The sequence below is a fragment of the Rhipicephalus sanguineus genome, chromosome 2, assembly GCF_013339695.2.
Source record: "Rhipicephalus sanguineus isolate Rsan-2018 chromosome 2, BIME_Rsan_1.4, whole genome shotgun sequence".
NCBI classification, from domain to species: domain Eukaryota; kingdom Metazoa; phylum Arthropoda; class Arachnida; order Ixodida; family Ixodidae; genus Rhipicephalus; species Rhipicephalus sanguineus.
Genome location: NC_051177.1, coordinates 84,721,013 through 84,737,319, shown reverse-complemented (window position 1 = coordinate 84,737,319; position 16,307 = coordinate 84,721,013). Strand labels below are relative to the sequence as shown.

At 46.4% G+C, this 16,307-nt stretch overlaps 1 protein-coding gene across 1 annotated transcript in view; it reads left to right on the top strand.

Moving 5' to 3' along the window:
• The window catches only part of LOC119383262 (protein cramped-like), an 83,061-nt gene that overhangs the window by 12,218 nt on the left and 54,536 nt on the right, over positions 1 to 16,307 (top strand). The window contains exons 8-12 of the mRNA XM_037651325.2: positions 2,452 to 2,645; positions 3,258 to 3,600; positions 9,961 to 10,523; positions 11,703 to 11,855; positions 13,512 to 13,916. Of these exons, the coding sequence (XP_037507253.1) occupies positions 2,452 to 2,645; positions 3,258 to 3,600; positions 9,961 to 10,523; positions 11,703 to 11,855; positions 13,512 to 13,916 (1,658 nt within the window). The remainder of the gene's footprint in view (positions 1 to 2,451; positions 2,646 to 3,257; positions 3,601 to 9,960; positions 10,524 to 11,702; positions 11,856 to 13,511; positions 13,917 to 16,307) is intronic.

The following is a 16,307-nucleotide window of genomic DNA, read 5'->3' as shown; positions in this document are numbered from 1 at the left end:
ATTCAAATTGCAAAGATGGCGTCTATGACGTAACTGCTCGCGAAAGCAAGGCCTTCGAGATTGGCATTTACTATTGACAAAAGCATAGCCTCTGAGATTTGCATTGCACAAACATGGCGTGTATGACGTAATTGCTTGCGAAAGCAAGGCCTTCGAGATTGGCATTCACTTCTGCCATCGCGTTGGCGTAGACTCATCATCATCGTTATTTGTCGGAGAACGGGAGGAGTTCGAGCTGGTTGGAGCTCGCATGGTCGTGCGTGCGGTTCGCGGTCGGACTCGCCGCACCGGTCGTGATTGCGTGTGCTTAGTTCTTTCATGCCTACAGCTGTTGGTGTTAAAAAAATCACATACGTTGATTACATTTCTGCGGATAAGGCCGTCCTAAGCTCCGCGTTTCTATCCATCGACTAGATCGCGGCTGAGCACGCCAATTTTCGTGCTGCTCGTAAGAATTGAAATAAAATTCTGTACCACTAAATATTTTGCCGTTTTTCCTGTTTTTCGGCTCTTACGTTTCCCGTCTCTTACGTTTATTTCCTACGGTCCCTTCAAAAACGTATCAGCGGGGTTCTACTGTATATAGTTTCTTGCAGCGTACCGTTTAAGTACGCTGCCGTGATGTCGATCTGGTGAATCATCTTCCCGAAAGTTTTGCCGAAAGTTTTGCCACACACACGCCCGACGCGTCCTGGCCCATCTTCTTGACGAGGAAAAAGACTAAACGCACCTCTCACTTTCGTCACAGACGTACAACACTTGTCAGTCACTTCTTCCTGACAGTTTAGCAGTACTTACGCCGGTCTAACCTTCTGAAGACATGGGCATGCTGTGGCGAAGACGGTGCAGCTTGACGCTTTTTCCTTCAACATAGTCGCATCTCTTCTCACAACCGAGGCAATCCACTCACGTTTCATAAAAAAAACGGTCTATGCGTCGTCCTGGGCCCATAACTTGTTGGTTTTTGTTGCAAACGCAGCGCGGCCGAACTCATAAATACACTGATTGAGTGGATTTTTCCTCTCAAGATCACGGACGCGACACAATGCCGACAATTGCCATTTCTTTATTACGTCAGAGAGAGATAAAAAAAAAAACGGCAGCGGCGAACTTCTGGGTACCTGGCATCATCTGGTGACAATCCATTACACCCCCAACATTAATCCTAGGAAGATGCTTCATAATCAATAGATGCTGAAGCTAGACTCAGTAAAGAAACTGAGCACCGCATAAGCAAACGCGTTTGCTGTTGTGTCCTAGCGACGACAGTCAGATGCTACTGAGGTGGAGGGTAAAACGTTTTGTAATAGCTTGCTATATAGCTGTTTTCTTTTTAAAAATGACTGGTGCCTTACGACATGTTAATATATAACATATCTGCGTAAACGCTCCTCAAATTAAGAATGCTTATTCCCACATTTTACCTTGTGTCTGTGGTACAGAGCATGCATTTGATTCGGGTACGAAGCCAAATGAGTTTCTCGAACTCGTTCCATTGCAGATGTCATTTGATCACAATAACATTAAACGTCGCTGTGTAGCAGTTGAATGACTTCGTAACTGCAGATCTCATCTCATTCGAATGACATTAAAACGTCCAGTATAGGGGGTGTTATCTGTAGTATTTGGAACATAAATGTAAAGAAAGTAAAGTGGATGAAAAGATAACGTGCCGCCTGCTGGGACCGAACCTGCGACCTTCGCATAACGCGTCTGATGCTCTGCCACTGAGCTACGGTGGCAGTCATCCTCCCGTCCACTTTATGGGGTATATATGTTCATTGAAACCTAGGAGTGTTAGTTAGCGCCAATCGCAGCCAAGGCGGCGAGTGTAGAACACTCTTTTTTCTGCTTGTTGGCGTCACTGGGACGTTAAACCCCAGATATTATTATTACCTATGTTAGCGTCACGTAGCACGTGATCTTTTTACGTGCTACGTGACGCCAACAGGCAGAAAAAAGAGTGTTCTACACTTGCCGCCTTGGCTGCGATTGGCGCTGACTAACACTCCTAGGTTTCAATGAACATATATACCCCATAAAGTGGACGGGAGGATGACCGCCGCCGTAGCTTAGTGGTAGAGCATCGGACGCGTTATTCGAAGGTCGCAGGTTCAGTCCCTGCCGGCGGCAAGTTATCTTTTCGTCCACTTTACTTTCTTCAGATTTATATTCTAAATACTACAGATAACACCCCCTATACTTGGCATTGTCTGTTAGTTCTCATTAATATTGTGTCTAACAAAGAAAAACGAGCCCTTAAGAGTCTCCTCCTTTCCTTCATTAAAACGTCCAGCGTGACATAAATAATAGACTCTACACTCTTTAGCAAGAAGTCAATAGTAAATTCGGAGTCGAATCTGTCTGTTAGATTCCATTCTGAATTTAGATTGGCATGATGTCTGCACGTGACATATTCAATGCGGGTGTTAAACCTTGCTTGTCTTGCAGACACAAAGGACGAGCCGCCCAAGCTTCCAGCAGACGTGTGGGTCGAGTTCCGGCCTCGCACCAATGCCGCCTGGGTGCAGGTGCAGTCTCTGGCTCAAAATCCTCGGGTGCGCACGAAGACGAGCCTGCAGCGCCGACTCTCCAACGTGCTCGAACACTTGCAGGCGCGGTGGAAACCACTCCGTTTGAGACAGGTGATGATGAGGCCTCACTTTGTGCAATCTTTGAGGGAGAAAAGTTCTGAACAGATCACTTACTCGCTATGTTTGGGCGTCAAGTTGACCACTTTGCCACGGGAACTCGTTGCCCTTGTAGATTGAGACTCTGCTCAGTGAAAATTGGGAAGGCACAGTGGATTAAAGCTACCTCTCACAGCCGTCTGGGTGATTTTGTACGTCTGTTCTTTGTGCTGGTGGTAGCTATTTTTTTCCTTCTGAGTATGTGCTGAAAGTTCAAAATTTTTGTTGTTTGATGAATGTATCCTTTAACTGCAGCCAGCAGTGCTTTTCATAACGTCTGTTGACCTTACATTTGCTTCATTAAGATTGGATCAAAACAGAGTTTCTGTTTTGATCGAATCATAGAACCTCTATGCGGTGACACTGTGATGATGCTGGTGTGAAGTCCAGCCTTTCAGGACCAACTTTTGTACCAGTCAAAATATTTTGTCAACATTTCCCAACTCGGGTATTTCTTAAATTTGATATCGCGATCATGTGGTTGAGTTTATGCACTGTCGAATATATGTCTCGGTGCTTTTTGAGCTCCAGTCATGCAAGGTTTGGTCTGTTTACTTTCCATTCCAGAAGGAACAGGCAGTGGCCAGCCTGGCAGGCACAGACTGCAAGTTACTGGCCTCAATGGAGCCCGAGGTGGCACAGGAGCTGCGGGTCTGGCCCAGCACACCCATATCGCCCGTCAGCATCTCTGCCATGGCATCAAGCTTGGACGTGTCCTTCCAGTGCCACCGCAAGAAGGCTGCCACCTTGGCGGACGGGCTGAAGTCGCGCCCCGCCAAGCCCACCAAACAGTCGCGAGGCATAAAGGCGGCGGCATCCCAGGCCGCAGCTTCATCTACAGCGACCGCAAATGCAGCGCAAGATTCGACAATGGATACTGCCGTTGTCACTGATCCTGCTCAGCAAAACAGTATGTGCATTATGTGGTACAGTACTAGTCATACATCATTAGTAGGCTTGTGCAAATAGTAAATTTTAGGTCCGAAGCGAATTCGAAGCGAATAGTGATTTGGTCGAAGCGAATTCGAATAGTTGATATCACATATTGTAAAGAAAAATGAGCATATTTGTCATGACCCAGCTAACCAGCGCAATATTTTTAAAGTTCAAACAAGGCATATGCATATGTCATTCTTTTTGGCTCAAAGGGATGTGGAAGCAACTTTGAGCAGTAGCAGGATGTGACTCGGTTGAATGGAAGTGATAACCTGTAAAATATATTACGTTTTAAAATTTACTATACTTAGAGCATATAAGCCGGTATAACAAGCTTTTAAACTTAAAAAATGATGAATCGATGTGAGGGTAATACAGTAAAACCTCATTAATTCGAACTGTTATTTCGAAGTCGCGCATAATTACAAGGATTTTTGCGGCCCCGTATTTTGCAATGTAAATTTGAGTGGATAATTTGAAGCGGCGGTGAGTACCAGCCCGGTTAATTCAAAAACTTTGGGTGCCATGTGCCAATTCCCGATCCCGATTTAGCCACAAATCCGCAGAAACGATGGCCCTTAGGAGCCACAAGGCAATGCAGTGTAGCGATACTAATGAGTGACAAGTGAAGCATCCCACCCTCGCTGCTGCCAGCGCAAGAAAAAACAAAAACAAAAGGTGGTCAGCTCAAATGTGCGCCTGCAGAAAGGAAGACGTGCTTCACTGCAGCACAGCGGTGACACGCAGGCAGCATGACGCATGCTTCTCTCAGCGACAGCGCGTCATGATTTACCCATTCTTTCTGGGAAAATAGAGTATTTAATAAAGGTGCGGTCTGGCGGAATTCACGATGTATGCGAACCTCCGATTGGCGGTTGTTCCGGCAATTTGTGCACTTGCACTGCTGGCGGAGTACTTGCCCGCAACGCCTACTTCGAAAACTGAGTTAGAAAATTTCAGTGATCATCTTTTGCGCCCAGAACACATCGCGAATTCTGTCACACTGGTCATTATTAAATTCTTTATTTTACCAGAAAGAATGGGCGAATGGTTTCATCATGACGCGCTGACGCTGCGAGGAGCAGGTGACATGCTGCCTGCGTGTCACCACTGTGTTGCAGCGAAGCAGGTCTTTTTCACAGGCGCGCATTTCACTTGACCACGAGACCGTTTTTTTTTTCCCTTTCTTTTTTTTTCTTGCGCCGGCAGCAGCGAGGCCCGCCATTTGCCCGGTTTAGCGGCAAAATTGGGACCAGGTATGGCTGGAAAAAACCCTTGTAGCCGCAAATTAGCAGGCACAGCAAATGACCACCTCTGATTACTTCCAGTAATTCAAAGTTCCTTGCATCCCGCTTTTTGTATGTTCGGTTAATTCGAAAACCCTCTTAATTAAATTTTTCACAGTCCCAATGACTTTGAATTAACAAGGTTTTACTGTGTGTTCGTTTGACCTTGAAGTGGAGCTTCGCAGCAGTGTGCATTTCTCCTGGAAAGGTGTATTCACGGTGTAGCACACTTCCACTGCAGTGAAACCACCTTTACAGGGGGTTACATGCAATTTATATACGTCTATTCGTTCATTTCGAATACTTCGAAATTTCCAAGAATTTAAATTCGTTTCAAAGTGAATTCGAATACTGTAATCAGTGATTCCACTCCTGCGCCAACTGCGCCAAAGTGCGCCAAATTGTATTTACTGCGCCATCCTGATAATATCGACGAAATTTGCGCCAAACTGCGCCAAAGTCTCGGGTTTGGGGGCGTCTATCACCGGCAATCGCACCGCCGGCGCGTCAGAACATGTGCAGCTCGATCTTGGGGCTGCCAATAAAGTCGCAATCATGGACCAAGAGTTATTCCGCTGAATAAATAGCGCTCGCACGTGCGTTCCGAGTAAGCCACGATGCCATGCACGGTGCCGACGCAGCTTCTGTTCTGCAAGTCGGCTCGACAGCAAAACGCGCTCTCCGCAAAGTGCGACGGCGATTCATCGGCGGACGTCGTCTGTTCCAGAAACGCTGCTGATAGCTCGTTTCAAGCGTCGCATGGCACGTAAGGAAAGCAGTGTTCAGTAATAACTACATGAGTGCCGCTAAAATGTCTGTCACTTGTTTCCGGACATCGCAGAATGAAATCTGGGATCGCTCGCAGTAGATATATGGGACAATATCGAATTTACCTTGCTTCCCGTTTATGGAAGAGCACGCGAACGGTGGAAACGCGTTGACACTTTTCCTCAGATATACTTTATCCATGGATCTTCATCCAGAACAGCTTTTTCGTAATTCCTTCCGCCAGCACGCGTCCGAGTTTGTAATCACTCTGCGGTAAATACCCCCTAAAAGGCCCTGCCCTTTCGAGCTCACGTGCTAGGGTTCCAATTCGAATTTTTTGCTTGCTTTTTTAAAAATGTGATCTCATTAGTAAAATCTATCTCCTGGTCGGAGCAGCCGCAAATGCGCAGCTGTCAGTAGCGGGCCCGTCGCTGACGGCCGACAGTGAAGCGGCTACGCCATGTTACACGTCCGCCCCTCGCTTTCGGGGGTCAATAGCTAACGGTTAAAAAAACTCAGTTTCGCTTCAGAGCGAAGCAATGAATGCGATACCAAAAAATTGTATTGTGAAACGAAGTAAGGCTAGCAGCTAACTCTTTTGGATCCGATCTCGCGAACTCAACAAAACGCTGGTTTAACCGAATATGGCCCCTCCAGGAACCGAAGCGTTTTCTTGCTCTGAGTTCTCTAAACGAGAAGTAAGCGTTGAGAGCACAGCAAGTTTACTAGCCGTCCCCTGATGCCTCGAGATAGCGCGCGCGCAAGCGACTGCGGCCTTCGAACGATGCGCTCCCCCCCCCTTCCGCTCCCCTGGCGTCTCTTCATGCTCCTTACGAAAGACGGGCGGGGCGTTTCCTCTCTGTTTGATGAGCAATCGACAGCAGGCCCGCACGCGGGAAGATGTTATCTCACGCGCTGTCCGTGCGGCGGAGACAGACGGCCGGCTAGTTTAATCTCCGCTTCAGCCGCGTTCGTCGCCAGCGCTCGCGAGCTTTTACCCGCGGCTAGAATGCGCGTGGTGATGTTATTAATTTGGACTTTATACGGAAAATTACGGCAACCGCGACGGCAAAAATCCGCCGAGATTGTCCATATAATTGCTATCGCAAGGGTCAATGTACGGGGCAGATTTTGCCCCCCCCCCTCTTAGGTGATTGGGGGGGCGCCCCCCCCTGCCCCCCCTGTGCGCACGCCTATGCTCCTGAGTTGATTTTTTCTATGAGATTTGCAATGAATCGAAATATGTCTAGCCTTCATAAGAGCCCCATAATAATACCCAGGTGCTTGAATGTTAATGCAATATGCTTCTGTATTGCACCCCAGGATGTAAAATTCGCTGCTCCAAAGTGCTCCCAGATGCAAAATTATCTGCTCCAAAGTGCTCCAAGATAAAAATATTGCTGCTCCAAAGTGCTCCAAAACGGAAATTTTGCTGCTCCAAAAATTGCTCCAAATCAGAAGTCCTCGGTAGCATCACTGTGTAATATTCGTTCGAATATTTGAAGTGCTCGAAGATTCGCACAAGCCTAATCATTAGTATGACAACTACTATAAGCAATTTATCGTTACTCGTTAATTGGAATTTCACGGCACCAGAAAAAATGTCCGAATTAGCCGAATGACAAATTATCCGAAGTATAAAAAATATCATAAACAAGTGTTTGTTACATCAGTGCACCTCCATTTTCTTGATCAATAAGTAAACAAAGTAATGATTTCGCATAAGAGCAGGGTAAAAGTTGCAATTTTTGTCACTCGCAACTTCATTCACAATGTGACCGCGGCTCAAGACATGGGGGTCTTGAGCCGCGTGTCTTTGGTCAAGACCCCTGTGTCTTTGGCTCAAGACCCCCGTGTCTTAAGCCAAAGCGTGCTCTGAACACATCCCTCAATATTACGTACTGTCGCCACCACCACCACCGCGCGCACGTGACGATCATTTTTTCGCAGGAGAAATGGCCGGCAACTGATCGTTTTATGCTAGCATGTGTACCGTGGCTGAAGCGCTTCATCTTCAACAGCTTCCACCTTGTTTGAGTTTTGTGACATTGCACTGGCATTGCCTGAAGGCAAAACGAAGTCGTATTCGTTTTGGATGAAACCATGGTCACTAAAGATACGTTCATAGTGTCCACTTAGTTCTGAAGGCACATGCGCGGCCTTTGCTCAGAGTCGAAACGGAACTGCTGAGCACAGCATCTGCTGCTGAATAAACTTGGCTGACTAATGCACAATCATAGATAACGATTACGCAGTTCTGAAGTTACGAGGCGAAAACGAAACTACTGCTTGTCGTAGCTTTGACCCAAGTCGCTATCGACGCAGTTCGCGTGCGCCCTGAAAATCGAAAACGAAACAAGTTTGCCGCAGCCGCTGAAGCCTTGGTCACAAACAAAGCGATTGTGGTGAGATTGTGGATGGCGACCACGCCTTTCTCAAGGTCTGCAGTCAGTTTGATTGTTCACGAACACCGTTTTCGCTCCTTTGTGTCGCACATTCAGGGCGTTTCATGCTTGGCACGCTCAGAGGATCGTGCGAATTAACCGGGTTGCAGCCAAATATGACCGAATTAACGAGAGTTTGATGCCAAGGGACACTAAAGGCAAATAACAATTTATGTCAGAGTGAAAGTTCAATGTATGACAACGTCTAAAATGGCAATATTATCAACAGCAGTGCCCCACTTACCGAGAAATTAAGCTAAATGTATCACACGATGTGCGCCACGAGTGGGACATTTTGGAAATGATCCCGATGACGTGAGAACGTCCGACTACAATTAATCGCTATTCATCAAACTAGCTGCAATAAAATAAGAACCTTTCATGCATCAAGAGGCGTAATAAAATGCTGCTTGTTCGTTTCTGTTTGATTCATGGAAAAAAGAACCTCTTTGGCGTTGCGATGGAGAATGGGGCGCATGGTTCAAAGGTTCCGTTTTCGCCGAATTGCGCTTCGCCCGGCACCCGGCTTCACTCATGCGGTCGCGTTTCAGTCGTAGTTTCGGTATCGCGTACTGCCGCTTGTGTTCTGCACGCTCGTGAAAGTCACTCTGACAGAAAGTTTGACAAAATGTCGCGTGCATGTGATGTTGCTGGATGCCCGAACGGTGCACGCCGCCAGTGCATGCCTCCGCACAGTAAAGGCGGGCAACGTTGGGCACGGCAACAGTGACGTCAGAAAGACCGCTTTCAGGCGGGTGATTTGAAGTGCGCTAAGACGATGCAGACCACTAAAACGTGATTTTATTTCAAAATAAGCACTTCCTTGGCACAAAAGTAGCACTACGAGGTTTCTGGACCGCTCTTTCAACAATCAACATTGACTTAATATTTGCCTTTAGTTCCCCTTTAAACTATGCATATGCTTGCCGGGACCAGAGAATACGTTCGAATTATCCGATTTTCCGAATTAACTGTGGCCGAATTAACGGTCGCGAATTAAGCTTTTACTGTATAACCGCATCGCGTCACTGCAAGTCTGGCCACGATGGGTAATATTGGCTCTGATGTATGTGTTCGAGGCAAAATTACACCGATATGACATGTACTGTAGACATTGGAAACGAAAGTGCGAGCATTACTTAGTCCTAGATGTTCACGTTTCAATCCGTGAGTACTATAACTCTCCAAGGGCCCTATGTTGTGTGGACCATTTGAGCGTGCTTGACTGTTTCACAAATTGTTGGAAGTGGGGTTACGAGCACAGCCACGAAAAACACAGTGAGTAATTTTTAGTATTCTTTATAAAATACATTATTGAGCCTACAATTTTACTTGGGTATCATGATATTGCGATTATGTCGATAACGTCCAATCTAGCATTGTGACATCAGCATCAAATTAAGATATCTCGATTTGTTTATGAAACCATTATACTAGTGATGTGTCATCCATTTGTTTGTAGGCAGGGGGTGTAGAGCTCCTACAGCTTCGAAAATGCATCTTAAGTGCTCATTAGTAAAAAATACGCAGGAATTCACAAACAAAACAGAACTAAGATGGCGCTGGTCAGTTGAAAGCAGGAACAATGCTTGCTTGAAGTTGAGCCTGTTTCGGTGCCTGTTTGGCCGGTGCAGTAGCTCTCGCTACTCATTATATGCTTGATTTGAGGTACTTTAATGATGTACTAGGCATTGATAATTACAGGTAAGGTAGTTTTTCATTCGTACAGCCCAAATATGTATTTTTTTTCAATAATACAGTTTTTCGCGATTTTTCAATATTCAAAGCCCGCGTCCCCCCTCAACCGTCAGTGAGACAAATTAGCTGTCTTCGCAGGCAGCAGCAGCGGCGGTGAGACGCCTTCACAGGGCAGCAGCGTTCCGTCCTCCCCACCACCACCTGCGGGACAGGTGGAAGAGAATCCAGAGGACGAGGCCGCAAAGTCATTGACCCTGCTGCGCAGCATGCTGGAGCCAGACCCCCCGGCGACAACGACGAGCACCGTCCAGGGGACACAGAGATCGGCCACTCCCAATGCCGCGTCTTCCCCACCGCCGGTGCCGATGACGCCGGCCCCAATGCCAGCAGCCATTGAAAGTGTTGAGAGCATTCTGGCAGACGGCAGTGCGGTTGCGGGGGGCCTGACGCTGGGCCAGCTACTGGGCAAAGCGGCCGAGGAAGCTCGCCAGGGAGGCGAGGAGGAAGAGGATGAGGCAGCAGAGGAGGCCAAGAGGAAGAAGAAGCGGGAGGAAGAAGAGCAGGAGGAGAAGAAAAGCCAGCAGGAGCTGGAGGAGGAGGCCAAGAGGAAGGAAGAGGAAGAGAACGCCCGCGAGCGCAGCACCAAGGGATGGACGGCGCAGGAGGCTGGGCTGATGACCATCGGCGAGCTCTACCTCATGGTGAGTGTTTCTGGTCGCAAGTTTGCTTGTTTGCTTGTTTTTTGTTTTTCTTCGCTTGCAGTGGTGTGAGCCATACAGGTGCACATTGGCTCTCTGATTAGTGCGCAGTCTGATTAGATGGGCCCGTATTGCTGTTGAAATGCTCACCCACATTCTTTCTTGTTGTTCTTTTGCGGATATTGCACAGCAGGTTCAAAAATTTATATTCTGTTTGCAACATATTTTCTTTTTCTTTTTGCTGGTTTATTCTGATCTTGCACTGTAGTATTGTGCTCCACTGAAATATTATTCAGTTGAAATTTCACGGTCGATGCAGCTGATGCATTTTCATCCATCCACAGCACATCCAGATGGCAGTCGCAAGTTTGCAGCCAGCAAACCTCTACAATTTTCCGTAAAGTTTACAAATCCAGGCTTGTTTTACAATTTGACAGATGATGTGTAATGTCTTATGAAAAATAAATTGTGTTTGCTAAAGTCTTTCACTTGCTGATCTCCAAACCACCCAACTTGAATGATGATGTGAATAGATGCCTAATGTGTACTTGCATCAGTCATACTTTACAGAGACAAGTTCCTCAACCAGGCCTAGTTGGTACTAGCAGAGACACCAAAAAAGTCAGTAGTCTGGAGACAGTGTTGTTTGCTGGTCTGTATTTGTTGCTGCTTACATGATCTGTCAATCAGCAAATCGTTGTTAATAAAGGGGATATGTATCACAGAAAAGGCGTGTGCTAAGGGCAAGCTTTCATGCAAAATGTGTGCTGTGGGTGTGATCAACAACTACTGGGGTTGTTTCGCTAATGCATAACCGAAACGAGGCTTTGCTTTTCAGTTTAGTTAGGTGGTGCGGGCGATTATGCAGGCTCATTCATCTAAACCAAATATTGTGCTAAATTTATTGGCATGTCGTCATGCAGCTGAAGTCTGGACTGTGAGGTGTCCCTAATTTTATCAGTTATGCACATTAACTCTTATGGTGTCTGGGTCAGTGCTACGAAGCTGCCTAAATAATCGAACATATCCAAATTATCAATGGCTGACTGCGTAATCATGCAACTCTAGTACTGCACATTTGGTGCTTGAATATTTTCCACTGCCTCTACTCTAAAATATGTCCCAGTATGTGCAGTTTAGTGCGTGCATGTGCTAAACTCAACGTGTTTTCCTCACTTTCAGATGGGCTGCCCGAGCAAGATAATTCTTCACTACGATTTTTGTGCTGTGGAGCAAAAGGTTGACAGAAAGTCCAAGATCAGCCTCGAGTGCACAACCATGCTCAAAAAATTGCTCAGCCTTGCAACGGTCATGTTTGCTGAGAAGAGCAAGCAGGTTAGAGACTGCTATGAATTATATGCGCTGTACACGTGGTATCATGTATTTTTTAGAGCTGTGCGAATAGCAAAATTTTGGGTGCGAAGCGAATTCGAATATTGAAGCGGGAGTGCGAATCGAATAGAATATTTTTCGAATATTTCTCGAATATTTCTAGGATTTTTTTCGAATACTTCAAAGCGAAATTGCAGAAAACAAAGTTAGAGAGGATTCCTAAGCGTATTCTTATGAGATAGCAACATGAAAGTGTTTCTTTTCGCTAGGTTGATGAAGCACTGGCAGGGTGGTTAGTTGTCTTATCAAGAATGAGGCAATGTAGAGGCCGAATTGTATTTATGTACATGATTTGGTGCAACCAAAGTGTTGCCGACACTTTACACGTGATAGAAGAACATGCCATTTCCTCAGCCTCTCCTCCTCTTTCAACTTCTGTGGAAGCCCAACTGATGTGGCGGACAAGGGACTGCTCCCTTCAAGTCCGGAGTTCCAAATCTGCCTCGTAGACGTCGATATATAAGAACATCTGAAATTTTGGATGCTAAAAAGCTTCGGCTTCCGATTTTTCGGACTTCCTGCCCAAATTTCAGGTCCAAAACAGCATTAATTGAGCCCCCACCTCTGCCACATCTTTCATCTCCATGTTGGAACCAGCGTTTTCTTGAGTTAATAAATTTGCGACCGTAGCGGAGCTTGAAAAGCAGCTTTGCCGCAATACCGGGGTGTGATGAGGTGAAGCATATTGAAAATCTAGGGTCTACTTTCAATCTGACGTTGACTGTGTCTTGGCAAAATTCGACCGTAACAAAGCTTGAAAGGCAGTAGGAAAGGCAGCTTTGCTGCAATACGGGAGTGTAATGAGGTGAAGCATATTGAAAATCTGAAGGGGTCACTTTCAATCGAACGTTGACTGTATTTGTTTTTGGGAAGTTCGAATAGCTCGAATAGTAACATTCCAGTGCGAATTGAATCGAATAGCAAACACTACTCGAAAAATATTCGAAATTTCGAATATTCGCACCCCCCTAGTATTTTTTGCTCTAGCATCAATTTTAGTTCTTTCTTTTGAAGGGGTCCTGAAACAGTTTCCCAGGTAACCATTAAGTGACCTCATTATCGGAGCTTGTTGACTGACAAGTCGATTGCTTTAAAAAATTTTCGAATTTGTCTAGTTTTGTCCCTGGAACTCCACCCTTATGGAAGTTTGTTGCATACTGAACTCCACTCAACTGAAATTTGTGGCCCATCAATGCTTTTGTGGTTTGTGCAACCTTTGTGACATTGGGTACTCATATTTTACGTCATGTTAAGATTATTTGTCCCTGCTTTTGTTAATTGGGTGAATCAAAAGAGTTTGGTGCATGCATTTCGATGACAACTGGACATAGCAGCTCTGGCATGTTCTTATTCACTTGAATCTATATGATGCAATTATTGATAGATTTTGCTGAATGCTGTCAGTATGGCGAGGAGGAATTAAACTAGCAGTCACACCGGCATCTGCCACAGTACTTTGCAACACTGCACTAAATTTTACTGGACCCATTATTTGCTAGCATCACTCTAGCTGCAGTTCATTCAAGCAGCTGTGCCAAGCATTGTAGCAGTCTACGTTGATTCCTGAGGCCACGACGTGTACACTTTCCTTTTCCCAAGGGTCCCCTGTCGCCACCTGCTGGCAGATGTGGCAGCAGCACTGGAGTAGGAGGAGGGCGGGGCACTGCTGCTGTCAGTGGCACGCCTCCTTCTGGCAAAAGTGGCAGTGGGTCCGGCGGAGCACGCAGTGCCGCCAACGCCGGAGGCACCCCGCCCTCAGGCAAGAGCACGGCGAGTCGCGCCCTCGGTCGTAGCCCGTCGACGCGCACGGCACAGCGGCCCACGTTGCAGCAGGTGCAGCAGGCGCAGGTGCTGGAAAACGCAGCCGACGGGGCATCGGCCAACCCAGGCACTGGCACCGACCAGCACGTATTTGTGGTCCCCATGGGGATGGCACCGCGGGCACACAAGCAGGCTGGGGTCCCAGTAGTGGCCACAGACATTACACATCAGGAGCAACTGGACGTGAGTGCTTGTCGAATGCTGTTTTACCCACACAGTTTAACCCTTTCTTGCACTTATGTTTGATTCTATGCAAATATGAATAAGCAGCGTGGAGAGTTGGGCTAGTTGGTACGAGTTCATTCTGGTCGAAACTGCGCAATAGGACGGAACACGAAGAAAGGCAAGACAAACGAGCACAGACTAACAACTGAGTTTATTGAACGATGAAACCAGCCTTTTTAACAGCCTCAGATCATATGGCGCGTCCCCCTAGGGGCTTACACGGGAACCGCTAAAAGCCATGAAAATAAGCGCGTTAAAGGGGTACTGACACCTTTTTTCGAAGGAGAGTTTACTCTGCCATAGAAATCTCCTGTCTGCAGAGACGGCTCTGAGCAAGTGTGAAGCTCAGCAAATGCTGATAAGATATTTTACTTTGATATTAAAGTAACTTTTTCCATGGCGTACCTACTGACATCGACACTAGCTTGACGCCAGGCTACAGTACAAATTCTGGTGACTTCACGCAGCAGTCTGGCTAGTTGTGATGACGTTAGGTACCAAAACTTCCAAGATGGCCGCTTGTGCGTCATCAAAATTTCCAAAATGGCCGCTTGTGCGTCACCAAAGGAGCCACGGTGCGGAGCGGCCGTGGAAACGTCACTATATATTGTGCGAGCACGTGATGAGAAGCTCATACCGTGTTGTGACGTCAGGGTACAGTAGGAACGGAAACTGCTTTTAAAAACATACTGTAATTACTTTTACAGGGCGCACTCGTGCTTAGCACTACCTTTTCTAGGCCCGTGAGGGCTTGACATTTCATTTGACGAAAAGAAAAGACAATTGAAAATATTCGTGTCAGTACCCCTTTAAGGAGTTATCAATGAAACAGCTGAAAAGCTATCTTAAAGACACGTGACAAGCTATAAAACCATGACAAACAGCATGAAAAACATGAAAAACGCAGTGCAAGAGATTGTGCGCACGTGGAAACAACCAACGTAGACTGAGGTGATTACGTGCACGTGGAGCAGAGACATGCGTACTCTTTGTCAGTAAGAATAATCGACAGGTGGCTGATGCATCCCTCCCCTTTCCTCCTGATATGGAACGCCTCAATAATTCTGTGGTCTATGAACTTCCTTTCTTTCGACAGAACTGTCGCGTCTTCGAAAACTGCCTCGCACCCGCACTGCCTGCAGTGCGCTGGTAAATGCAAAGCTAGGGCGTTAGACAGTTATCTCTCGTGCTCCCTTAGTCGCATGTTAATGCATCTCGCGCTCTCCCCTATATATGATTTCCCGCATGTTAATGGCACCTGGTACACCACACCGACCTCGCAAGTTACATACTTATTGCTGTGATGAATTAAGCACTCACTTTGACGCGACTCACTCTTGTCTTCCTTCCTCTTACTAACCATGTTGCACACTTTGGAAAGTTTTGCAGGCGCGGAAAAAACTACATTGACCCCATATTTATTCCCGATGTTTTTTAAACCATGGGAAAGGCCGTGAACATACGGAACAACGGCGAACTTGTCCACCTCTTTCGGCTTTCCACTAGCATTCTGTCGCATGCCTTTTTCTTTTACCACGCGGGCGAACAACTGTGTCCATCAGGTGGCTCGGATACGCAGCGTTCCTTAGCCTTTCCACTTGCTTTTCGAAGCTTTGCGTCATCTTGTGGACACAGGATTTTTCAAGCGCTGCTCTCAAAGCACTGAAAGCAATCCCCATTTTAATCATATTAGAGTGGCTGGACGCATAATTAAGCAGCGGTTTTCGAGCCCTCGGCTGGTAGCACCAACAGACATGATCTGATCTAAATTCTAATTGAAGATCCAAAAATTGCAACCTAAATTCATTCCAAAATTCAAGTGTAAACCTCAGGCCTCGGCCATGCGTACTGAACAGACTAAGGACACACTTGGCTGTCTCTTTGTAATTCTGTCTCCCTAAGAACACCAAGTAATCGTCGACATAGCGAAAAATTTTAACTGCATCTGGCACATATTGTTCAGTTACCCTATTCACTCCGCTAAGAAAAATATCACTCAGTATTGGAGCCACACTGGAGCCAATGCGAACGTCAGTTTTTTGGACGTACAGTTCACTCCGACGGCAGTCGAATCCAAATACAGGAAAAGCTCGTTAATTCGGATTTCTAGGGACCGGAAAAAATGTCCGAATTAATCGAATGTCCGAATTATCGAATGGTCGAAATAAACACGATAAATGCAAGAGTTTTTTCAACATACCTTTACTTTACAAAGTAATCGCGGATGCGTGTCTGTTTTCGAGCAGAAATTCGCGCGGACACAATTTTTCCGAGCCCTTCAAGGTGCTCAGTAGCTTGCATGCCGTCTGCAGTGCCAAAACAAAGTTCTTCAAGGACGACGAGGGCCTC